Source organism: Vulpes lagopus, chromosome 1, assembly GCF_018345385.1.
Source record: "Vulpes lagopus strain Blue_001 chromosome 1, ASM1834538v1, whole genome shotgun sequence".
Taxonomy (NCBI): Eukaryota; Metazoa; Chordata; class Mammalia; order Carnivora; family Canidae; genus Vulpes; species Vulpes lagopus.
The window spans coordinates 7,603,076-7,630,475 of NC_054824.1; the positions used below are offsets into that span (position 1 = coordinate 7,603,076).

At 40.2% G+C, this 27,400-nt stretch overlaps 1 protein-coding gene across 2 annotated transcripts in view; it reads right to left on the bottom strand.

Moving 5' to 3' along the window:
• AFG1L (AFG1 like ATPase) overlaps positions 1-17,896 on the bottom strand; it is a 205,460-nt gene extending 187,564 nt beyond the window's left edge. The window contains exons 1-2 of one of the 2 annotated variants that reach the window (XM_041733206.1): positions 17,365-17,896; positions 16,688-16,831 (exon numbers count right to left, since the gene is read on the bottom strand). In XM_041733206.1, the coding sequence (XP_041589140.1) occupies positions 16,688-16,823 (136 nt within the window). In that variant the 5' untranslated portion in view covers positions 16,824-16,831; positions 17,365-17,896. Of the gene's footprint in view, positions 1-16,687; positions 16,832-16,952; positions 16,991-17,364 lie in introns of those variants that run through there. The other variant, XM_041733278.1, reaches the window with a different exon arrangement.
• Between the last annotated feature and the right edge of the window lie 9,504 nt (positions 17,897-27,400).

The window sequence follows — 27,400 nt, forward strand, 5'->3', positions numbered from 1 at the left end:
TAAAAGACTGATGAACCGCACCAACATAATGTTAAGTAAAATATTTCAGAATCATGATTCTTTTTATATAAAATTCAAAAACACGCAAAATAAATCAATAGTAATATTTGTCAGGATGTTGATTACCATTGCAAGTAAAGGATTAGTGACTCAGAGGGTGCACAATAGTTTTTTCAGGCACTATAAATGTTCTATTTCTTTAGTTAGTCCGTATTTACACAGATCTACTCTCTTTGTGAAAATTCAATAGGCTTTAAAACTATGTGTACTTTTCTAAATGAATATTACACCTCAAATAAAATTTTAAAAAAATGAACCAAGAAAAAGTTATTTGAGAGAGAAAGAGAGTGTGAGCAAAGGGAGGGGCAGAGGGAGAAGTAGTAAACTCCTCGCTGAGCAGGGAGCCCAATGCAGGACTCGATCCCAGGACTCTGGGATCATGACCTGAGCCAAAGGCAGACACTTACCCAACTGAACCACCCCCAGGCACCCCACGACTTTTTAATATTTTAAGTATACTTAATAGTTTTCTATATTTTCTACCACACACATACTGTTATAATATTTATTTAATGAAAAATGTTTATAATATTTTTTAAAAAGAAAAACTTAACCAAGTACAAATTGGAGAGATCTGTCTTAACAGCCCTAGGAGTCTTAAGGTGAGACATGAACATAACAGGCCACAGGAAAGGTAACCTACAACACTACTCCAGCCAGACATATCTGAAGGAATATATTGAGATATGGAGACCATATTTTCAGAGTAACATTCAGAAAGTAGATTGTATTCTCAAGAAGGGAAGTAGTTCTAGGGATCTAGAAACGATGTCATGAGATTTGACTAATAGGACAAGGGACAGTTGACACTGAGAAGCAACATAGTAAGAATATCCAACTCCCCATGTCTAGCATATAGATGGCACCAAGAAATATTCAGGGGATAAATGAATGAATGGAAGAAATCTAAGTGTTTAATGTTTGAAAGGTTGTCAAATGGAATCAGGACAAGGAAGCACCCAAAAATTTGATGAATGAATGAATAAGTAAATGATATTATCAGTCTTGATCCATTTAAATAACTGTCATATGTGCAATTAGGACTAGTTATATATGTTGTGCCTGAGGAAAGATTCAAAATGAATGAAAGGGGATCCCTGGGTGGCGCAGCGGTTTGGCGCCTGCCTTTGGCCCAGGGCGCGATCCTAGAGACCCGGGATTGAATCCCACGTCGGGCTCCCGGTGCATGGAGCCTGCTTCTCCCTCTGCCTGTGTCTCTGCCTCTCTCTCTCTCTCTCTGTGTGACTATCATAAATAAATAAAAAAATTTTTAAAAAATGAATGAAAGAAGGTAAAGAAAAGCTCAAATTTCATTCTACTTAAACAATTGTGTAGGGGCAACTGGCTGCTCAGTCTGAGGAGCCCAAGACTTTTTGGGGGTCGTGAATTCAACTCCCACGTTGAGTATAGAGATTACCTAAAATAAGTAAATAAAATATTTTTAAAAAGAATCTTCTAACATGTAGGGCTACCCAAAAATGAAAGAAATAGTTAAAGTAGAAACTACATGCCTATCTAACATTATTTGACTATATGACACAGAGGTCATGAATTCACCTCTATTATTCTGATTCTATAAAATATTATCTTTTGATATTTTTTTAAGATTCTATTTATTTGAGAGCCCTGGTGGCTCAGAGGTTTAGCGCCGCCTTCAGCCCAGGGAGTGATCCTGGAGACCCGAGATCGAGTCCCACATCGGGCTCCCTGCATGGAGCCTGCTTCTCCCTCTGCCTGTGTCTCTGCCTCTGTGTGTGTGTGTCTCTCATGAATAAATAAATAAAATCTTTTTTTAAATTCTATTTATTTATTCATGAGAGACACAAAGAGAGAGGCAGACATAGGCAGAGGGAGAAACAGGCTTCCTGCAGGGCACCTGATAAGGGACTCAATCCCAGGACCCCAGGATCACAACCAGAGCCAAAGACAGATGCTCAACACTGAGCCACCCAGGTGCCCCTAAAATATTGTTTATAGCTTTCTGAACAGCAAATAATTCACAACTACTTAAGTTGCTTTTGAAAACAGTATCAATTTCTTACTAAATGAAGATATTTTACTTGCTACTATAAATCAAAGTTAATAGCTTTCTTTGAAACATTATGACAAAGAACCTCTAGGTATTCAAAGTATCCAGAGAAAAAGCAGTAAATCCAGAAGAACAGAAACTATCATTGGTTACCTACAGAAGCCCTTTCCACAACCTTAAAGAAAAAAAAAAATCAAAACTGCATTTTCTAGAAGTCAAAGCACTGAAATCAGACTGGGTCCTTTGCCATTGTTAAGATAAGGAGTCCTCCCCAAAGTTAAAATTACTTCAGTAATTCTGTACTTGAATTCATTCCATTTCTACTCGCTGACTGGAATCTACCACCTCTAGCATTTTGATAATATTTCAATTACTCCCAGCATAGGTCCACATTTATTTAACAATTCTTATAGTTGGGCAGCCCGGGTGGCTCAGCAGTTTAGTGCCGCCTTCAGCCCAGGGTGTGATCCTGGAGACCAGGGATAGAGTCCCACATTGGAGTCCCTGCATGGAGCCTGCTTCTCCCTCTGCCTATGTCTCTGCCTCTCTCTGTGTGTCTCTCATGAATAAATAAATTAAATCTTTAAAAAAAAAATTCTTATACTTTCCAAAGTACTTTCTCACATAATAACTTATTTGAGCCTCATAAATGACCTGCAAGGAAGGTAGAGTTAGGATAATTAATCCCATTTCTACAGACGAGAAAATGGAAATACCAAACTAAATTACTGTCCCAATACAATCAATGAAACCAAAATCACAATCTTGTCTTTGCAGGTCACATTTTATTATTCATCTAGTATCCCATATGTTCATCAGTCCTAAGATAGAACTGATCAAAATTCTTCAAAGTAACAGTTATGGAATAAAAGGAGGTTCACTTCTTCACAAAGAGGAAGAAGACTGTTGCCAAAAAAGAACACATGCTTAGTTAAATGAAATCAAAACTATATAAGGAATTTAGATTTCCAGTTTAAAATGTTTACCCAACTGCTGTGAGAAAAATGCACAATCAGGAAAAGCACATTTAATATTTCTAAAGGGCTGGATTAAAATTTCAGCTGTAAACTTCATTACTGTAATTAGATTTTTAATGCATATTTATTAAACATCCATTCAAATACCGTGTTCACAATTATTCATGAGTTATTTGTACATTTGTGTTGATTTTAACAAACTGTAAACAGTGGCCACTGACCAGAAATGTTCTCCTACAATGACAAAAGCCCATACTAAGGTCATAGGCAGCCTATTTACGCTGTTATGTTCTAATCATATCCCAAATATAAATATTCAGCTGTTTTTTTTGAAAACTGCAATGGTCATCAATGACCCAAAATGTCAGACTTACCAGTGACATTAAAGACCCATGTTTGATTCAGTGATGAATAAACAAAGTGCAGAACAGAAGAAAATCAAATCTTAATTAAACTCTTTCTTTAGAAAAACAACATAAGCCATCATCAAGGAATGCATCACAAGATGATTTACTTTATTTATAAAAGGCTGATTTAGGGGCTTTAAAAGGGTGCTTTTGATTTAAATAGAAAAATTATGAAAATTAAAACTAAATGCTTGCTGGTTATCATTCTTTTCCTTTAGAAGCTGGTTAATCTTAATGTGCCAGTGTATAACTTTACAAAAGGAAAAAAAATAGTACTTTAAATTTCATGATAACAAATCAGTAAAATACCGCCTAAAAATCTGAATAAAGCTATTCTGAAGTAATTATAGGCATGGCCTAGCATACTGAGTAACTCCTTAATATTCACTCTGTTCATACACTATTTAATAATGAGATCTAAGGGATCTATTTTCTTTCAAGTGCTAAAGAAAAATAACATTTGTTATGTTCATTTACTTTAAATTTTATATACTCACACTCACATAAGAATTTTTTAATGGAATCTACATGGTCTACATTTAAGATATAGTTGCCTTATGAAGCTATGAAGGAACTACTCTAAGAATTATATACTCAGGCTTTAAAAGTTGTTGAAAACTGCTACCAGGTCAAGAACATGAATAGATAATGCATTGAAAAGTAATTCCTATAGGGATCCCTGGGTGGCTCAGTGGTTTAGCGCCTGCCTTTGGCCCAGGATGGGATCCTGGAGACCCGGGATCAAGTCCTGCATCGAGCTCCTGGCATGGAGCCTGCTTCTCCCTCTGCCTGTGTCTCTGCCTCTCTCTCTCTCTCTCTCTCTCTGTGTGTGTGTGTGTGTGTGTGTGTCTCATGAATAAATAAAATCTTTAAAAAAATAAATTTTAAAAAATTAATTAATTTAAAAAAAAAGTAATTCCTAGAATGGGCTTAATGAAGAGAAGAAATAAGGCAGTACAAGCAAGACAATGAACAAAAGCTATGAAAAAGAATCTGAAGGTTAAAGTATCAGGAACTCCAGTAGAGTAGATGCAGAAATGGGACCTCAATCAAGGACCTTAGGTAAAGAAGACATAACACAGCAGGAAGAACAGAGAGAAAGGGGTTTTTAAGAGAGAAATTAGAATAAAACTTAGTTACAGGCCAGAGAAAATTATGAGTGATCTAGGAGAACAAGTTTTAAACATATTCAAATAGAGGCTAGATCACTTGTCAGAGAATTTATGGAACATATTACTATACCAGGCCCAAGGCTGAACTACCAGTTTCTAGACACTTAACACCTATTATTTCTGTGATACTTTCAGTAAAAAGAAAAATCTAAAGAATAGTTATGCCCCCATTTAAATTCTATTTTTTTAAAGAAAATGAAGCTCTTGACGTGTACAGCAGTGCTAATCTACAGATCAATCACCCACTTCTGGACCTCTTATATTCCTTCCTATCAGTTCTATTCTTAGACCCACCCTTGGTTATCTGCCCCTCCCTCCACCCTAGAACTACACCTAGGGTACCAGCTATGCCTATGTGATAAGCTGTGCTATGCTTTTTATTTTTTATTTTTTTTTTTTTTTTAATTTTTATTTATTTATGATAGTCACAGAGAGAGAGAGAGAGAGAGGCAGAGACACAGGCAGAAGGAGAAGCAGGCTCCATGCACCGGGAGCCCGATGTGGGATTCGATCGCAGGTCTCCAGGATCGCGCCCTGGGCCAAAGGCAGGCGCCAAACCGCTGCGCCACCCAGGGATCCCCTGTGCTATGCTTTTTAAAAACGAATTGGATAAAACCATTATCAGAAAGTTATCAGTGTCAAGAGTAGGCATGAACATTCTTTTCTAATAAATGGATGTTAATGAAATCCAAGAAACATGAGGTTTCACATAAGGATATTCATCTAATCGGGTACTAAAGTCCAAAGCCCATTTCTTAATCACTAATATATACCGCCAATAAATTATACCGATTCCTTTGGTTGAGGTTCATTAGTTCTCATATAAATGTCCAATCAAGATCTCCTGTATACACCTAGTAAAGAAGAGATTGTGGAGCCAAGGATAAACATGAGTCATCATTTAATAATGAGATACAAAAGGACACTAGAGAGGAAATCACAAGATGTGGCTTCTTGGGAGGCCTGGGTGGCTCAGCGGTTGAACGTCTGCCTTTAGCTGAGGGCATGATCCCAGGGTCCTGGGATTGAGTCCCACATCTGGCTCCCTACATGGAGCCTGCTTCTCCCTCTGCCTGTGTCACTGCCTCTCTCTCTGTGTCTTTCATGAATAAATAAATAAAATCTTTAAAAAAACAAACAAGATGTGGCTTCTCACAGTACCTGCCTCTATGAAACAATTTCTAGCTTAAACAAAATAGAATTTTCAGATACACTAATTTTCAATTTTAGAAAACCTAGAAACATTCTCCTCTTTGGTTTCTCTTCTACTTTTCCTAGGACTCTCTTAATGCTCTCCAACAAGGTCATGTTCTTCTCATAAAATATCAATTTTCCCAAGGACTCACCCTTAGCCTTTTCTCTTTTTCACTTTACAAATATCCCCAGGCTAGTTCTTCCATCCTCATATTTCCTTTCTTAGTCTCAGACCCTCATATTCCCTATAACTAATTAAACTTATTTACCCAGAACTGTCATAACCACCTAAAATTTAACAAGTTCAAAATGGAATCTCTCCCTAAAATGTCTCTGGCCCTACTTTTTGTGTGTTTGGTTTGTTAACCTTGACAGATGGATGTTGATGCCATCAAATTACCCAAACTAGGAAACCTAAGTTGATCCAACTCTTCTCTTTCCTTGTCTCCCCCAATGTCCGGCAATTCTACCAAAGAATTGTCTCTGAATCCCCTTCCTTGCTTCCCACCTCACCACAGCAGTAATTCAGGCTATGAACAGCTCTCTCCAGAACTACAACTTCCTTCTAAATAACCACCATGATAATCATGCTAACACCGATACAAGTTTTTTATTTATGAAACCTCCACCAGCGTCCTACTGAGCCTAGATGTCTTCGCACACTATACAGGACTTTTAACCAGACCCAGGCCACCTTCCCAGCTTCATCTCTAGCTGCTCTGAGGGCCAATAAACCAATAAAGGCTTGTACAGCCCACTTCTATGCTTGTACTACAACATCCTCACCTCTCCAAGCAGAGCTTTCACCTCCATAATCCTACAACACTAAAATGAGCCTAAATGATGGGTTATTAATGTCCATTGTTATGTTAAGGAGCTAGAAGACATTGGTTAAGTTTGTGGTTCTGGACCAAAGAGTGCTTGGGTTCACATCCCATTTGGAATGTTTATCTTTCTATGAAATAGAGGTAAAAGTATTTTACAGGGTTTTTATGGATTAAATTATGAGAGAAAAACTGCCAGCAGATCGATCACCTGGAACACAGAAAGGGCTCAATGTTAGCTATTATAATTTCATCACTCTTCCAATACTGTGAGCTATTCAAGGGCTGAGACTCAGTTTCATTCACTTCCTCCTCCGCAACCCCCCCCCACACACACACACACAATTAATACAAGGCTTCAACTGAATGGCAAATTTGAGGCATTTTCCACCCACATCATGGCCACTCTAATCTCTAAAAAAATGTTTCCCCTTAACTATCTGGAGGTTGAACAACCTCTACATTACATGAAGATACACTTAGACCTAAAAGAAAATGGGAATAAAATAAAAATTGAGCATATATATTTAAATTACACTAAAATACCATATTTAAATTTAAATTTTTAATAAACTAATATAAATACACATATCCCAAAATGGAACTTATAAGGTTGTATTTCCTAAGGAATTTAAAGTTAGGCAATCAGGTAGGCTGGTTTGGATGAAGAGCATATTATGATCCCTAAATTCTTCATAGTTAGTTTCCAAAACATCTTGGAGCCAGGGCTAGCATAAAGCTTAGATGAGGCATAAAAACAAAGACTATGCTCTTCCTTTCCCCTCATTCCTTTTCTTGGTCTATTTCCTCCTTTAATTTAACATTAAGCCAGTGCTTCTCTCACATTACACAGTAGTAAAAGAGTAGATTTGAAAAGATGAAAAAAATGCAGATGAATACAGTAAACAGTAAATACCCCCATGCAAAATTGAGGGATACAAGACCCATTTTAAAATCAGACTCTAAATACTGAAAAACATTTCAATGTAAATTTTCTTTTTATTGGGCACCTGGGTGGCTCAGTGGGGTAAGTGTCTGCCTTCAGCTCAGGTCATGATCCTAAATGGCTTAATTCCCTTTAGTTTCACTTTAGAATGGATGGTCAACAGTACCTCATAAGGTCCTATCTACTGAGGTTGGAGCTAGCCCTCCAGGTGCTTGTTTTTCCTGGTCCCTAATAATACCAGGTCTCCAGGATTCAGACAGTATAACGGCACATCAACCTACTGGAAGCAAACTTACATAGCGAACATAACTGAAAGTATTCAATTCCCTAACGTGAGTCCCATGAGGAACTCCTAAGTCATGAAGACTGTAAAGAGAGTCTTCCATGTAACATCTCATAGGAGCTTAAACCAAGCCTACTTCTAGGGGCCACTCTTACCCAAAGCAGAGAAGCCAGCAAAGCTTCTTCTCAAGGTAAGTTGGTTTCTTGGCATACTTTTGCCGAAGTTCATTTTTTTCTGTTTTTCCAATCAGATTCTCCAGGAAGCATGTAATTTCCATTGAATGGTCAAGGCACTCAACACTGCTTGTGTGATTTTGGCACAAATGTCACTCCATTGTTGCTCTGAATTGTTAGTAACCATCCAAACCTAGCAATAATCTTGCTTAGAAGTGTTCCTGACAACTTCTGAGGCCTTCTCTGAACAGCATGGAAAAGCTTCAGTGCAATAAAGGTGTTTACAAATACTAAGAAATACAGAAAACTACCTGTTGTTTTTGGCATAATAGTAAAGTCTACCTGCCAGTCTTCTCCAGGTTTGGTACCTCTAAATTGTACACCTTTTAGAACTGGTGGGGGCCAGTTTTAGAATGGTTTTTAGCACAAATGTCACATTTTTTTAAAAGTTCTCTGAAAATTGGGACCCACAATACACTTTTGAGTAGTATCTTAAACATAATGGATGCTTTGCTGAATGTGGTTAATCACTTCTTCTATAAGATGTTCTGGGATAAGGATTCACTTTAGTCCCAGCTGACTTTAGTATCAACATGGTGTCCAAATTCCCATTCCTAAAAAAAATAAAAATAAAAATAAAAAATCCCATTCTTTAGCTCTTCTAAGGTTCTCCCAGGATTACTGGGTTGGTATTTAGTTAAGTCTATGTCTGGTACTAAAGCCATCATAATAGAACCTTTTGGAGTCTTTGCCAAATTGGTGGCTTAATCTGACCAATTGTTCCCTTAAGCAAGCAGTCCAATTTCTGGTGTCCTCAGCAATAGACAATAGCTGATAGGTTATGACTGATCAATTCTGGAGAATACAACCCAAAGCGCTGCACGTGAGGATGAAGTTGTCCATTCTCCAATCAGAACACAGCTTGTTTTATTCAAAAGCTGCAGCAACAACAAAAAAATGAAGCCCGGAGTACCACTGTGAATATCAGTTGGGCTTCACAGACTGAACCAAATGGCTTCCTAGTTTCCTATTATTCCCTAAAAGTCCAGAGCTTCACCGACTGAACCAAATGGCTTCCGAGTCAGTCCTTTTCGTAAGAAAGGAGACTAAAGAACCATTAGTTGGAGCAAACAGAAGGGAAGAAAAAGCTAAAGAGCCAAACCAAACGGGAAAGAAATAAACTACCGTGCCATCGCACAACAAAGGACGACTCACAAGAAACATTGTCCAAACTGAAATCCAGAAAATGTGTCTCCTTGCCACAAGTTGAATTAGGGCCAAAAGCAAGGCACCCAGTTGGGGTGGGGCCCCAGGGAACAAGTCCCCTAGGCAAAGAACCTAGGCAGCTCCCTTGGACTTGTCACCAGGCCCCTATCACCAACCAAAGCCAATAACCACACACAGGCAGCAAATTACTCCTGGCTAGCTGCCAAATCGGTAACAAAACCCTAGGGGGGGCGCCCATGGTTCTAAGACATCAGAGATAGCAAGTTGGCAGCAGGAAAAGGTTACTCCAGAGCACCACAATGAGATGAGATACAAAAGGACACTAGAGAGGAAATCACAAGATGTGGCTTCTTGGGAGGCCTGGGTGGCTCAGCGGTTGAACGTCTGCCTTTAGCTGAGGGCATGATCCCAGGGTCCTGGGATTGAGTCCCACATCTGGCTCCCTACATGGAGCCTGCTTCTCCCTCTGCCTGTGTCACTGCCTCTCTCTCTGTGTCTTTCATGAATAAATAAATAAAATCTTTAAAAAAACAAACAAGATGTGGCTTCTCACAGTACCTGCCTCTATGAAACAATTTCTAGCTTAAACAAAATAGAATTTTCAGATACACTAATTTTCAATTTTAGAAAACCTAGAAACATTCTCCTCTTTGGTTTCTCTTCTACTTTTCCTAGGACTCTCTTAATGCTCTCCAACAAGTCATGTTCTTCTCATAAAATATCAATTTTCCCAAGGACTCACCCTTAGCCTTTTCTCTTTTTCACTTTACAAATATCCCCAGGCTAGTTCTTCCATCCTCATATTTCCTTTCTTAGTCTCAGACCCTCATATTCCCTATAACTAATTAAACTTATTTACCCAGAACTGTCATAACCACCTAAAATTTAACAAGTTCAAAATGGAATCTCTCCCTAAAATGTCTCTGGCCCTACTTTTTGTGTGTTTGGTTTGTTAACCTTGACAGATGGATGTTGATGCCATCAAATTACCCAAAGTAGGAAACCTAAGTTGATCCAACTCTTCTCTTTCCTTGTCTCCCCCAATGTCCGGCAATTCTACCAAAGAATTGTCTCTGAATCCCCTTCCTTGCTTCCCACCTCACCACAGCAGTAATTCAGGCTATGAACAGCTCTCTCCAGAACTACAACTTCCTTCTAAATAACCACCATGATAATCATGCTAACACCGATACAAGTTTTTTATTTATGAAACCTCCACCAGCGTCCTACTGAGCCTAGATGTCTTCGCACACTATACAGGACTTTTAACCAGACCCAGGCCACCTTCCCAGCTTCATCTCTAGCTGCTCTGAGGGCCAATAAACCAATAAAGGCTTGTACAGCCCACTTCTATGCTTGTACTACAACATCCTCACCTCTCCAAGCAGAGCTTTCACCTCCATAATCCTACAACACTAAAATGAGCCTAAATGATGGGTTATTAATGTCCATTGTTATGTTAAGGAGCTAGAAGACATTGGTTAAGTTTGTGGTTCTGGACCAAAGAGTGCTTGGGTTCACATCCCATTTGGAATGTTTATCTTTCTATGAAATAGAGGTAAAAGTATTTTACAGGGTTTTTATGGATTAAATTATGAGAGAAAAACTGCCAGCAGATCGATCACCTGGAACACAGAAAGGGCTCAATGTTAGCTATTATAATTTCATCACTCTTCCAATACTGTGAGCTATTCAAGGGCTGAGACTCAGTTTCATTCACTTCCTCCTCCGCAACCCCCCCCCACACACACACACACAATTAATACAAGGCTTCAACTGAATGGCAAATTTGAGGCATTTTCCACCCACATCATGGCCACTCTAATCTCTAAAAAAATGTTTCCCCTTAACTATCTGGAGGTTGAACAACCTCTACATTACATGAAGATACACTTAGACCTAAAAGAAAATGGGAATAAAATAAAAATTGAGCATATATATTTAAATTACACTAAAATACCATATTTAAATTTAAATTTTTAATAAACTAATATAAATACACATATCCCAAAATGGAACTTATAAGGTTGTATTTCCTAAGGAATTTAAAGTTAGGCAATCAGGTAGGCTGGTTTGGATGAAGAGCATATTATGATCCCTAAATTCTTCATAGTTAGTTTCCAAAACATCTTGGAGCCAGGGCTAGCATAAAGCTTAGATGAGGCATAAAAACAAAGACTATGCTCTTCCTTTCCCCTCATTCCTTTTCTTGGTCTATTTCCTCCTTTAATTTAACATTAAGCCAGTGCTTCTCTCACATTACACAGTAGTAAAAGAGTAGATTTGAAAAGATGAAAAAAATGCAGATGAATACAGTAAACAGTAAATACCCCCATGCAAAATTGAGGGATACAAGACCCATTTTAAAATCAGACTCTAAATACTGAAAAACATTTCAATGTAAATTTTCTTTTTATTGGGCACCTGGGTGGCTCAGTGGGGTAAGTGTCTGCCTTCAGCTCAGGTCATGATCCTAAATGGCTTAATTCCCTTTAGTTTCACTTTAGAATGGATGGTCAACAGTACCTCATAAGGTCCTATCTACTGAGGTTGGAGCTAGCCCTCCAGGTGCTTGTTTTTCCTGGTCCCTAATAATACCAGGTCTCCAGGATTCAGACAGTATAACGGCACATCAACCTACTGGAAGCAAACTTACATAGCGAACATAACTGAAAGTATTCAATTCCCTAACGTGAGTCCCATGAGGAACTCCTAAGTCATGAAGACTGTAAAGAGAGTCTTCCATGTAACATCTCATAGGAGCTTAAACCAAGCCTACTTCTAGGGGCCACTCTTACCCAAAGCAGAGAAGCCAGCAAAGCTTCTTCTCAAGGTAAGTTGGTTTCTTGGCATACTTTTGCCAAAGTTCATTTTTTTCTGTTTTTCCAATCAGATTCTCCAGGAAGCATGTAATTTCCATTGAATGGTCAAGGCACTCAACACTGCTTGTGTGATTTTGGCACAAATGTCACTCCATTGTTGCTCTGAATTGTTAGTAACCATCCAAACCTAGCAATAATCTTGCTTAGAAGTGTTCCTGACAACTTCTGAGGCCTTCTCTGAACAGCATGGAAAAGCTTCAGTGCAATAAAGGTGTTTACAAATACTAAGAAATACAGAAAACTACCTGTTGTTTTTGGCATAATAGTAAAGTCTACCTGCCAGTCTTCTCCAGGTTTGGTACCTCTAAATTGTACACCTTTTAGAACTGGTGGGGGCCAGTTTTAGAATGGTTTTTAGCACAAATGTCACATTTTTTTAAAAGTTCTCTGAAAATTGGGACCCACAATACACTTTTGAGTAGTATCTTAAACATAATGGATGCTTTGCTGAATGTGGTTAATCACTTCTTCTATAAGATGTTCTGGGATAAGGATTCACTTTAGTCCCAGCTGACTTTAGTATCAACATGGTGTCCAAATTCCCATTCCTAAAAAAAATAAAAATAAAAATAAAAAATCCCATTCTTTAGCTCTTCTAAGGTTCTCCCAGGATTACTGGGTTGGTATTTAGTTAAGTCTATGTCTGGTACTAAAGCCATCATAATAGAACCTTTTGGAGTCTTTGCCAAATTGGTGGCTTAATCTGACCAATTGTTCCCTTAAGCAAGCAGTCCAATTTCTGGTGTCCTCAGCAATAGACAATAGCTGATAGGTTATGACTGATCAATTCTGGAGAATACAACCCAAAGCGCTGCACGTGAGGATGAAGTTGTCCATTCTCCAATCAGAACACAGCTTGTTTTATTCAAAAGCTGCAGCAACAACAAAAAAATGAAGCCCGGAGTACCACTGTGAATATCAGTTGGGCTTCACAGACTGAACCAAATGGCTTCCTAGTTTCCTATTATTCCCTAAAAGTCAGAGCTTCACCGACTGAACCAAATGGCTTCCTAGTCAGTCTTTTCTTAAGAAAGGGAGACTAAGAGAACCATTATTTGGAGGCAACAGAATGGGAAGAAGAAATCTAAGAGCCAAACCAAACGGGAGGAAGAAATAAACTGACGTGCCATCGCACACCAAGGACTACTCACCAAGAAACATCTGTCCAAACTGAATCCAAGAAAATGTTTCCTTGCCACAAGGGTTGAATTAGGTGCCAAAGGTCAGAGGCACCCAGTTGGGGTGGGGCCCCAGGGACAGTCCCTAGGGCAAAGAACCTAGGCAGCTCCTTGGACTTGTCACCAGGCCCCTATCACCAACCAGAAGCCAATAAACCACACACAGGCAGGCAAATAACTCCTGGCTAGCTTGCCAAATCTGTAACAAAACCCAAGTTTGGCTGCCCAATGTAGAGCAAAGACCATCAGAGATATCAAGTAGGCAGCAGGAAAAGGGTTTACTCCAGAGGCAGCCACATGAGATGGGAGAGCATGCTTCAAATCCACCTCTCTGAAGGAGGGAAATTTTTTTTTAAGATTTGGGGATCCTTGGGTGGCTCGGCGGTTTAGCAGTTTAGCGCCTGCCTTCAGCCCAGGGTGTGATCCTGGAGTCCCGGGATCCAGTCCCTCATCGGCTTCCTGCATGGAGCCTGCTTCTCCCTCTGCCTGTGTCTCTACCTCTGCCTCTGTCTCTCATGGATGAATAAATAAAATCATTTTTAAAGATTTTATTTATTCATCCATGGGGGGGGGGGGGGACGACAAAGACACAGGCAGAAGGAGAAGCAGGCTCCATGTAGAGAGCCCGATGTGGGACTCAGCCCCCCCAGCCAAAGGCAGACGCTCTACTGCTGAACCACCCAGGCTTCCAAGAGGAGGGAAATTTAAAGGCAAATGAAAAAGGTCTGGAGGAAAAGTTGCAGCAGTACTTATTAGCCTGCAGCTGTAATTAGTCCCATTAACCCTTTGGTTTCTAGTGATTTTGAAATTCTATGCGATAATTCTTAAAGCAATAAAAACTTTTTTTTCAAGGTGTTATTTATCTATTTAGATAGAGAAAGAGTACAAGCAGAGGAGAGGGAGAGAAAGAGAGGAGCAGACTCCCCGATGCAGTGCTTGATGCCAGGACTCTGGGATCATGACCTGAGATAAAGGAAGATGCTTAACCGACTGAGCCACCCAGGTGCCCCAGAAAGCAATAAAATCTCGATTCAATTTTTTAAAAATATGAATACAGGTTAATAGCAAAGCCTTTAGGGTCAGATGTAAATCTAAGTATGGCCTTTACTTGAAGCCACAAGTTCTGACACTTAACTAGCCATATAACTGCTGCAACCTTGAATTTATCATCCCCAAAATGAGGATACTAAGAATTAAATAAGATAATGGATGTAGAAAGCACTTAGCATACTGCATGGAACAGAATAAGCATTCGGGAAATCTTATGTTATTATGATGATATTCCTTCAATCTTAAGTTTTCATATGGTAGATGCATAGAATTCTATTTTAACTATTTAAAATGAGGAAATTCCGTATGTATTGATAAGTAATGATTTCCAAGACATACTAAGTGAAAAAAAAGAAAGGTACAAGAGGGTAGGTATGTTAGTACTTCTTTATTTTTTAACCACAGATGCTTATACACATATGTTTGTTCATACAGAGAATGTCTCTGGAAGAATACATAAGAAACTAGTATTAGAGGTTGCCTCTGGGGAGGAAAACTAAGTGGCTAAGGGACGGGGTGGAACATTTTACCATATTCTTTCTTGTATCATTTGCTTTTATAACCTATTTCACAAATTTAAAAAATAAAGTTTGTATTATGACTCAACCCTTATGCTACCAAAATATTCCATTATGTAGTAAGTGATTTATGCTAAGCTTTGCAGAAAAACCTAAGGAGACCTAATCAGAGTTCTAGTACTAATCTCAACTCCATTGATGAGAATTAATAAAGACTGATAGAGTTTCAGCTAGATAAGCCAATGAGTCTCCATTTATTAAGACACCGGGCACCTGGGTGTCAGTGGTTAAGTGTCTGCCTTTGGCTCAGGTCATGATCCTGGGGTCCTGGGATCGAGTCCCACATCAGGCTCCCCACAAGGAGCCTGCCCATCTCTCTGTGTCTCTCATGAATAAACAAAATCCAAAAAAAAAAACAGACACAGAAGGGGAGCCTGGATGGCTCGGTTGGTTAAGCATCTGCCTTGGGCTCAGGTCACATTGAGGGAGCCTGCTTCTCCCTCTGCCTCTGCCTGCAGCTCTCCCAACTCGTGCTCTGTCTCTCTGTCAAGTAAGACCCAGAAGAAGGGGGCCTGGAGATGAGAAAAAAGAAAACGTGACTATGTGGATGGAAGAGACAATAAGAATAACCTCATTCGTTCAGAAAATATACCTTGCCCACCTGGCCCCCAACCCTGGGCCTCGTGCTGAGGGAGCGAGCCACCTGGCCCCCTGCTTCGGCCGCAGCAGTGCGAGGGGAGCATAGGAGGGCAGCAGTGGAATCAGACTCAGTTGCTCAGGATACATGTTCATTCGCTTACGGACACGTAAGGATTTGAATCAATAACTAACTGGAGCAGGCCCAGTGACAAAAGCCCTCCCACCGAAGCCTCCTCTGGTGACTTGAAAAGAGCTAGAAGAATGGACTCTTCGCTGGGAGATATGTCGACACCCGGGTCCCCAGAATCCCGGGGGCCAGCCTGGCCCGCAGAAGTCCGAGGCGTGGAGCACTCGGAGCACGGATGAGGCGCAGGGGCCCCAGGCTGCAGGGGTGGGGGGCAGAGGGAGTAGGGAGAAGGGGAGGGGGTGGGAGGGAGGGAGAGGGAGGGAGAAGAAGGAGGGAGGAGAAGGGAGGGAGGAGGAGGGAGAGGGAGAAGGGAGGGAGAAGAGAGGGAGGGGAGGGAGGAGGGAGAGGGAGAAGGGAGGGAGGGGGAGGGAGGAGGGAGAGGGAGAAGGGAGGGAGGGGGAGGGAAGGGGGAAGGAGGGAGAAGGGAGGTTGGGAGGGGGAGGGAGAAGGGAGGGAGGAGGGAGAGGGAGGGAGAAGAGAAGTAAGGGAGGGAGGAGGAGGGACGGGGAAGAAGGGGGGAGGGAGAGGGAGGGAGGGGAGGAGGGAGAAGGGAAGGAGAGGAGGGGGAAGGGAGGGGGAGGGGGAAGAGGAGGGGGAAGGGAGGGAGAGGAGGGGGAAGAGGAGGGGGAAGAGGGAGAAGGAAGGGGAAGGAGGGAGAAGGAAGGGGGAGGGAGGGGAGGGAAGGGGGAAGGAGGAAGGGGGGAGGAGGGGGGAGAGGAGGGAGGAGGGAGGGGAAGGGGAGCGGGGCTCAGCTTCCTCCAGTGCTGGCCTCGCGGGCGGCCCGACCGGGACGAGGGAGGCTGGAGCGCCCCGGGGGCCCCCCCAAGCCCCGGAAGCCGTGCAATCAGGGGGCAACCGGGGCCGACAGGCGGGAGGGAGGCTGACCGGGGCTTCCCCCTCACAGTGCAGGGGCCCGGCCTACTCGTGGCACAGTCACTGACCTTTCCGAAAGGAGTTTCCCGGGGCGGCGGCCGGCGGGGCGAGGGCAGCGGCCCGGGCCCCGCACCCCACACATCTCCCTCTCAGCCGGGTCTGCACTAAGCGCAGGGTAACCGAGGGCGACCAGGAGGCCGCCATCTTGAGCTCTGAACAAGGGAAGAGGAAAACTTTATTGAAACCCGAGAGAGAAACGGCGGCACAGACGAAGCCGCGCTCACAGAAGGCGACGCCGGAGGGAACGACAGGGAGCCGGAGGAAGAAGGCGACCTCCGCTAGGGAGAGGGCTGCCGGAGACTCCGGGGCCCCATTCCGTCCTTCCGGGCGCCGCCAGCCGGAACTACAACTCCCAGCATGCAGCGCGGCGGCGCCCGGGGTCGCGGGTCAGGGTCGCGGGACGGGGGATGGGCTGGGGGGGCGGGGCATCCTGCGGCCCGCGCGGCCCCCCTCCGCGGCGCTGGACCCCGAGACGCCAGCGCTGGCGAGGGCCTTGGTAGTGATGTGCAGTCACGGAACCACCCCTGGGCTGACCGAGATTCGAGACCTAAGTAAGAGGTAGGTGACCCCGTGGGCGCTCGGAGTTAACGACGTATTGATGTTACCCGGTCACACGCTCCCCCAACGGTAGCCCTGATTAGTTGGCCTCCAGCCTCCAGCCTCCAACTCCTCGTGGGCAGAGCACCTGAAATGGGTTCCTTCCACGTCTGCTTTCTGCATGTGAGGAGCGGACATCGTTTTAAACAGGGCACACGCTCAGATGTCTTGAGAGCAGGTACAGCTGCCGTGGGAAAGGCCGAGCCCGAGATGCACGATCAGTGGATGGACCGTGTGCATCCGTCCAAAGACGGATTTCTCAGCGGTCGCCCTCATTTCATTAAACAAAACAAAAACAAAACAAAACAAAAAAAAAGCATGAGTTACGATGATAAGTGTATGGAGAATACAAACTGCTGTCCATTAAAAAATAATAATAATAATAAAATAAAAAATTGCTGTCCAGAAGAGGCTGCAATCCCCCACCCCCACCCCAAGTAGGGATGAAAAAAAAAAAAAAAAAAAAGCAACACAAGATTGCACCAGATGTGGAATCGATGAAAGAAAGGAGAGCACTTCGGGAGCTCAGGACGGCTTTCTGGAGGCTTTACCTTGAACAGGAGGTGAGGACCTTCCCAGAATAAGAAATAGGTTGAATTAAGGCAAGCAGGTAAGAAAGCCTGAGTTATACAAAAGCCACAAAGCCACTTTAGGGTGGACTAAGAATTAAGACAACTACGCTAGAAAACATTCCAGGAAGTTAAGCATTTTTGTCCACAATAGAAAATTCCAAAGAAACAGGAAAAAAAGAGAGCACAGCATAGTATAATAATTTGGAGGCTCTCTATATAACTGTCAAAGTATGAAAAAGCTGTTTTGACTGTATCTTCCGAAATAAGCCCATTTACACTTCCTACGTACTATCTTTAATTCTGTTGTGGGACATGACTATTCCTCCTTGCTACAGTGAATGTTTCTTTCATGTCAGCGTTATTAATTTGGGGTGTGACGCTTTGTGAAAAAAAAAAAACCTTTTGAAAAAAGTTGAACTATTCTTCCTTCCCTTACATATTTATCACACTCAAAACTTTCAGAGTTTAGGGGCAGCTGGGTGGCTCAGTGGTCCAGCATCTACCCTTGGCTCAGGCTGTGATCCTGGGGTCCTGGGATCGAATCCCAACTCAGACTCCCTGTAGGGAGTCTGCTTCTTCCTCTGCCTGTGACTTTGCCTTCTCTCTGTGTCTCTCATGAATAAATAAATAAAATCTTTAATAAAAGAAAAAATGATTTTCAGAGACTATGTGTCATTTTGTTTGCTCTGGGAAAACAGTTGCTTGCCTTGGTCAAAGAAATTTTAATAGAGATTCCAACAGCTTAACAATTGAAACAGCACTTGTAGACACAGTTTAATGCCAGATTTGTGGGAAGATCTACAAGAAATTTGTGCAAGTGAAAACAGAAACATGGCACGTGAACTTTATTGTGTGGCCAGTATGAGGTAACTTAGATTACATTTATTGTATTCAGGAGAATTCATTATGACGAGAAGACTATTTAAGTAGCCATTGTAAACCATTTTATTAAAACAGCATTCCTATGTTCTGCAGTTCCTGCAATTCCTAAAACAAATGAAAAGCAAAGATAAGCCCAAAAGTAATTTTTTAAACATTGTCAGAAAAAATAATAAAGAAAATCAGAAAACCAAAAAGCATTATCTTGTCCTTACTTTAAAAACCTCCCTAGAAAGAATGCCAAGTAGTTCGGGCATTCATCTCATCTCAAGGACAAAACCAAAGTATCCAGAGAAGGATAATTAAGGAAGGAAGGAAATGGGAAAGAAAGTGATCTGGTCGAGAAAAAACATACTATGGCAAGAGTCAGAAATTATACTTGGGTTCTGATTTTGTCACAAATTAACCTCTCCCTTTGTTTTCCTTATCTATAAGATTAAGATAGTGTCTATTCTACCTTCCAGAGTTCTTATGAGAATTAAGTCCAATAATGTATGTACACAAAGAGTTAATCAAATACACTGTAAACAGAAACTAAAAAGGGATAAGGCCAAAATCTAAAATAATGAGTCTAGGACAGCATGGATTCATGATATCCGAGAATTATAAAAAATAAAGAATGTACTCTAGGTTTGTAAAATGTAGGGAGAAATTTTTAAAAGTCCTGAAACTTAATACTTCAAGTAACAAATTTATGAAACTCATTAAAAGCAAAAAAAAAAAAAAAAAAGTAGGATTTAAATAAATGAGATGATAACCCATAATAAATATGGGTGATTTGGAATATCTAATTTTTCTCCAGCTCTAATACATTGTGATTTTCCAACCCTAGGTTCAGGGGGTTGTCATTTTAGAGAGTGCCTTTTAGCCACTGTCAGAGACAGCCTGCAGAGGAGCAGATGGAATAGGCCATTGGCATGAAGTAGCCAGGATACCATTTCCTAATACTGTGATTATTATTGTTCTTCTATGACCATTTCCTTCGGGGGAAGAGGATTTCCTAATACCACATTCCCACTTCCACTACCCTATCTGTAGCCCCTTCCAGTTGCTCAGGCCATCTATCATAAGGCCCCTTCCAGTTGCTCAGGCCATCTTTCTCTCTCATCCCCCATCCAGTCCAACAGTGAATCTGTTGGCTTCACCTTAGAAAGTATTCAGAATCCTATCACTTTACACCATCAACATTGCCACCACCAACACTGGTCTAAGTCACCATCATTTCCCTCTTGGATTGTTGCAGTTGCCTTCCAACTAACTCATCTCTCTGCTCCCATTTTTTGTCCTCTACAATCCATCCTCCACTTAGCAGTCAGATTTATGTTTTAAAATGTTAAGTTGAGGGGCATCTGGGTGGCACAGTTGGTTAAACGTCCAACTCTTGGTTTCAGCTCAGGTCTCGATTGCAGGGTCATGAGACCAAACCTCATGTTGGGAGTCTGCATTCTCTGCATGGAGCCTGCTTGAGATTTTCTTTCCCTCTCCCTCTACCCCTCCCCCTCCAAAAACAAATAAAAATCTTTAATATAAAATAAAATGTTAGGTTGAATTGTGTCATTCCTGTGCTTAATATCCACTAGTGCCTTCCCTGATCACTCCATTATTAAAACATCTTACAAGGCCTCATGACTTGGACCTCAACTGGCTTTGTGATATCATCTCAAGCCACTCTTCCCTACCTTCCCTCAGTCCATCTACATTGGCTTTCTTGCTATTCCTGGAACTGAAAGCCCACTTACCACCCCAAAGCTTTTGTATTTCCTATGCCTTCTGCCTAATATGCTCTCCTCTAAGAGGTCTACTTAGCTTACTTCCTCATGTCCATACTCCTTCTACTCAGTCAAGGCCTTCCCTAGCTACCTCTATAAACTTACACTCTCACCCAGCACTCCTTTACCTCCTTCCCAGCTTTATTTTCTCCACAACTGTTAACCATTATGGCATAATACATACTTTACTAATTTATTAGTTTATTATCTGTTCTTCCCAGAATTTAAGCTCTATGCAAACAGGGATTTATGTCTATTTTGTTTACTGCTGTATTCCCAAGGTTTGGGATAGCACCTGGGTTAGTAGATAATGTTTGTTGAATGACTGAAGGAGCAGTCTTCATAAAAATACAAAATTTATTGTTTTAGTCTCTACAAAAAAGCAAATAACCTGCTCTATGAAATCGGTTATATCCCTAATATTTTGAGCCCATTTTATTTTAAAGATGTATCCATTTATTTTAGAGAGAGTGCATGAGTGGGTGAAGGGGTGGTCAGAGGGAGAGGAAGAAAGAATCTCAAGCAGACTCTCCACTGAGCATTGAGCCTAAGGCAGGGCTCCATCTCATGACCCTGAGATAATAACCTGAGCTGAAATCAAGAGTCAGATACTTAACCAAATGAGCCACCTAGGCACCCCATTTTAAAGATTAAAAACACCATCAAGGAATCCCTGGGTGGCTCAGCGGTTGAGCACCTGCCTTCTGCCCAGGGTGTGATCCTAGAGTCCTGGGATCGAATCCCACATCAGGCTCCCTGGATGGAGCCTGCTTCTCCCTCTGCCTCTCTCTCTCTCTCTCTCTCTGTCTCTCATGAATAAATAAAATAAAAAAATAAACACCATCAAACTCAGTATCACAGAAGTGGAATACAACCAAATAACACTCATTTTCCACTTATTTATTCATGGATTTGTTATTATACTTGGCTCCTCATAATTAAAGCACCTCATAATTATAGGTTCTCCTATGTTAATAAATATTTCAGAACTATAAGAAAATATGGTTCATTTAAAGACACACAAGGAATGATTTAAAACTATAACGACCCATTTTATAAAGTAGAATCAAATACCTAGCTTCTAAATTCGAACATTTGTATATAAAGATTCTGAACCAAAAATATATTTTAAGTTATTTAATTTCAACAAACTCATTAAATATGGTTAAGTGCCTTTTTAACTATGGAAACTTTTAAACAAGATACACCTACTTCAACAACATATTTACATAAAGTGAAAATTTGGGGGGCCCCTGGGTGGTTCAGTTGGTTGAGCATCTGCTTTACCTTAGGTCATGATCCCCAGAGTCCTGAGATGGATCCTTGTGTCAGGGCTCCCTGCTTCTCCCACTCCCTCTACTGTTCCCCCTGCTTTTTTTTTTTTTTTAATTTTTATTTATTTGTGATAGTCACACAGAGAGAAAGAGAGAGAGGGAGAGACACAGGCAGAGGGAGAAGCAGGCTCCATGCACCGGGAGCCCGACGTGGGACTGGATCCTGAGTCTCTAGGATCACGCCCTGGGCCAAAGGCAGGTGCCTAAACCACTGAGCCACCCAGGGATCCCTGTTCCCCCTGCTTGTGTGCTTGCATGTGCCCTCTCTGTCAAATAAATAAATTTTTAAAATCTTTTAAATAAATAAATTTTGTTAGAAGCAGTTCATTCCTTCTAATAAGAATTATGTTTGCTAAAAAAAATAAAAATAAATAAAAAAAAAAGAATTATGTTTGCTAACTTTCCAACAAAAGTTACCATTTTTTCCCGTTACTGAAACATTGTTTAACCTGTAACTAGAGACTGCCCAAGACAAAATATTTGGAAGTCAAGTCCAGTGCTCAAATCTTTATTTACATTCTACTTATTTTCAACAGCAGATTAAAAATAACTGGTTCTGTCTGTTTTTCAGTTTTTAATATCCTTTACTGGAATATTCCTTTTTTTAATTGAACCATAAGACATGTCTTTATTTACCTATGTTTTGCCTCCTTCAATGTTCCTTACCCAACTTTTGAGGGTGGAGTGGAAGCTTTCCTTATATAACTTCTCTACATTCCCTCTCTGCCATCTTTCTATTTAAAAGAGCAGTGACCCCCCAACCTATTCTAACCTCCCACAACCCCACATGCAAATTTGTAAGCTGGCAGCCACCTTCAATTAGTTTGTTCCTCATCACTCACAGCCAATCTTTCCCCAGATACTCCTGAATCCTATCATCTTAATATGGCTTAAATCCATCATCACTGGGTCTTCCTTTCTATCTTTTCAAGGCTAAATGCAGTCACCACCTAACTGGCTACATCTCTCACTCCAGCCCACTATCAGATCTGTTTCCAAAAATATGACCTATCTGACCACATCCCATCACAGATTCTAAACTTGCAATGCCTTCTTACTGTCTACAGAATGAAATACAGTTTTGTTATAAGCCTTTAGAAAATCAAGCTCTGGCTCCTACCTTTCTCATATCGGCCAAAAGACTTAGACTCAGAAAACGTATCATGAGTAATTTACCAAATATCTCATTTGTTTCCATGAACCTCTCTACATATTATTTTGGAAAAACTGGAAAATTGATCCCATCCTCAACCCCCTACCCCCTTCCATTATTTCTAAGTGTGTTCTGGTACTTTCTGTATTTAGGGGAAAAAATCGTATTAATATAAATCATCACAAAAATAATTTACCAAAAAAATTTGAAGTTGAATACTTCCAGGGCAACTCCAAGGATATTCCAGGTTTAATATAGCATATGTGCTCAGTATTCATCATCACCAAAAAAAAAAAAAAAAAAAAAGAAAAATCACATAGATGGATATCCAAACTTAATGATAAAAAAATCTACTTAAGATAACACAGGTACTACTCCTTTTTGAGGTTAATTGAGTGGTAGTAGGGGCTAAAACTTGCCTATTCAATGAGATAGTTCTTCAAATAGCCCATAAGTCAGGTCTATACATAGAAAAAAGCAGACCATGCTACATAGAATTTTGATTGACACTTAGTGTTGGTCATAACAAATCTCGTTTTGTTGGTTGGTTAGTTGATTGATGTGATGTATCCAGGCAATCAAAGAGACAGAATGTTTTTCAGTTCTGTAGACTGCTTATTTAGAGGAACTTAAGTTGGCCTAAAATGCAACCTGTCTTTAAAACTCAAAGATGCAATCATAAAACTGTATGAACTCATTTGTTTAAATCAATATTAGTACTTGCACCAGGTAATTAGTCTCAAAATTTGCTGTGATTTGGCCTACACTTCAAAGGAATCAGCTGGGTGTTTTGTTTTCAACTGGACATCTTGGGGACATTACTTGGATAAATTTTAAATCAAGGTGAGTTTTATTTATCCAACTTTACTGACAACAGAGGGTTGTTTTTTTTTATAATATGGGTTTTTTTAAAGATTTTATTTATTTATTTATTTATTTATTTGAGAGACAGAAAGCAGGGGAGGCAGAGAGAGGAACAAGTAGACTGCACTAAGCATGGAGCCCAAATATGGGGCTTGACCTCACAACCCCAAGATCATGACCTGAGCCAAAATGGAATCAGGTGCTTAACCTACTCAGTCACCCAGGCGCCCCAACAACAGAGTAGTTCTTATCTAGAGTCTCTGGATGATAAAACCTGAATACCTTTTAGTCATGGGACATACCTAATTCAAGAAGAGTTGAGTGTCTTCTGCCAAAACCAAGACTGTGTGCAGAAAACTAAGGGAACAGATGAGGAAAGTGTCATGAGACCTCTAATGTCTATACACACCAATTGTAAGGACTCAATTTTCCCAGCATGTACCTCACTTAGGCCAAGCAATTCTCATCAACTTCAAAGGGAGAGATGTACATCCACAGATCCAAGTTTGCAGTATGCAGGGCTTACTCAGCAGGAATACATACTATAATTTCTGGTACCAGGCTTCATTTCTTTAGTCCAAATCAACTCAGCTGGATTTTGAAGCTTTAGTTCTTGCAAATAATCAACTGTCCCTTAAAATATCAAATCCACTTGGCTTTATTTTACACATCAATCCTCTTGATTACCTAGGGTAGGCCATAGTTTGGGTTTGTACATTGATATGCAAGACTTAGAACATATGCTATACTACTATGTAGCGTTATAGTATCAAATTACCAAAATTTTTTCTGGAGGTAATTTTATGCATAGCAAAGAGAGAAGCAGGAGATACAGTTTTCCATGTCTGCTGTTCAACAATCTTTTTAAAATATAAATCTGTTTACAAGTACTATTTTTCAGCTTTAATTTGATACTTTACTACCAGGTAAATTATCTTCTTATGTAATTACTTTTATATAATAATTATGATCTTGAAAGTCTACAAAGTGATTAAAGGGCATTTTCTAAAAAATAGATTTCTGGATTTAAATTATGCAATTTTTCTACTTATAGTTTTAGTATTATCTAATTTATTACCATTATTATTACTATTATTAGTTATGAAGTAGTAAGTATAGAGACAACCTTTACAAATACCTGAGACTTTAGGTCTAAAATATTTTTAATCACAGATTTCAAAAGTTGACACAAGTATATGCCCATTATCTTTTTTTTTTTAGCATTTATTAGTTTTGACTCACTCTAGCATGTTATACACATCAGCACCTGTGCCCATTTAGCAAAGAATTTCAGTACAAATCATTTCTGAATTGAATAGACATCTCTAAGAAGCATTACAATTGTTGCAATATTTTTAGAAACTGAAACAAGGAAATAAACAACTTCAGTAAAAGTGATTTAAATAACAAATAACGTATCTTTATAAACAGCTTATCTCCTTGAGAACAAAGAATAAACAAGGAGACAAGGTTTTTTTTTTCCTTTCCACTATTAAAGCAGATCACAATATGAATGGGTGAAATGTCATGAATAATTGGAGAAAATCACAGAGTAATCTTCGGCAAAAACATCTGATTTATTTAAATTGTCGCTGTTTGTCTTATTAGAACCTTTATTTAACCTTGTTATCCACAATGCAGTATTCAAGCTGATTTATCAAAAATATACTTTGGAACTAACCATATTTTGAAAATTTTGACTTTCTCAGATGTAAGCTATAAACCTCCTGTGACAGCTGTCTTAATTAAGACCTAATTAAATGACCTTGCGTTACACTGAAATGCCTGTGAAAACCAGTGTTTTGAATCTAAAACACCAGTAAGTAAATCAAGGCTTTGAAAAATTCTGTCAATAGATTTAAGCTCAGATTTCTGGTCAGGAGTATCATCACTACTATATTCCACTCCTAGATTCATCTAGATTCAATATTCGTTCAATATCTTCTCCTCACAAACCTAGCCACACACCATCAGTCACTCCTGATAATGGCTCAGGGCCTTCCCTTATGATTTTCTATCCAATGGATAGAATCCAAGGGGTTTTCTAAATAAACCCATTTCCTTATAGACTCCTATACAGATTTCTGGGCTTAGCGTGTGTCTAGCTCTGTTCTAAATGCTTTACAAACATTAACTCTTTCAATGCCCATAACTACCTTGTGAGGTGGGTACTATTATTTTTCCAGTCTGCTACATGAAGAAATGGAAGCACAGACAAGCATAGTGGTTTTTCTAGGATTACACAGCTATAAGGATTTGCCTGCCCATCTCCTTTACCGAGCTTTAAACAAAATTGATTTGCTATTCTCCCTACTTGTGCTCACTCTCACTTGCTCTCTCTCTGTCAAATGAATGAATAAAATCTTTAAATATACTTGTGTGTGTGTGTGTGTGTGTGTGTGTGTGTGTATATATATATATATAAATTCTAGTCTAGATATATTTATAATATAAAAACGTATCGGGATGGTAATATGTAAATAATGGATAGCAGAAATGAGAGAAGTCAAAGCAGTATGAAGATCTCTAGTCTAACATTAACCAGAACCAAGATTTGGCAGAGGGGTGGATGAAAAAGAAGACAAAAAAGATGGCTCATAGTGACAAGTCCAAGTGATTAGAAAAATAATGATATAATTACAGCAAAAAGGATATAAATATTAAGAGAGATTGCTTGAGGGTAAATGGGATGAGACTGATTTTAGACATGTAGAGTTTGACTTAGCCAATAGGACAACAAACAGAAATAGCATATAGGAACCTGAGCGAGTGTATGATATGAAGAGTGGCAAACACTACTATGATACACCCACTCCAAGCAGAGGTCTTTATAGATTTGAGAGCATTAAACAGCTTAGTGGATCAAGCCCTGGTCCAGCAGGTTTGGTCAAGCTCTCTAAAAAAACCCAACCCACAGGTTCTGGACAAATACATCTGTTATGCAGATATGTTTCCAAATGAATAGTTAGAAGAGTTTACTTCTTTCACAAATACAATTAGGAACCACCCTGGTATGCCTGGGAATGTATGTCCTGGTGGCTAAGGTCTTTTACTAGAATACTGGCACCAACTCACAGAGATTTGGTGGGTCCTCCAAGTCCCAGTAAGAGTTGTGGTGCTGTTTGCATCCTGATATCCTTCTTTGATGTGGCATCTCCCAAATTTTGGGTCTCAACAGTCTTCAGTTGCTTAGTGCAGTACTTTCTTTGCATCAAACCAGGGAAATGGGGGCAGATTTTTCAAGTCCATTCACTTTTCTACATTCCCACTGCTTACCATCTTACTTCCACCACCATGATCTTTCTAAAGCAAAAGTCAAGTCAAATCACTCCTATTTAGTGGTTTCCTTTAGAAAGTCTTTAAATAGTATCTGGAATCATAAACATGGACTGTAATGCCTCCTCATGGCCTTATCCCTCTTGGCCTTAGTCCTTCCTATTCCCTTTTCATCCCAGTAGTACTGAACTGTGTGTAGCTACCTAGCTATGCCATGCTTTTTCTTTCCTCTGGGCCTCTGTATATGTTTATCTCTATCTCCAGAATGTATCTCCTA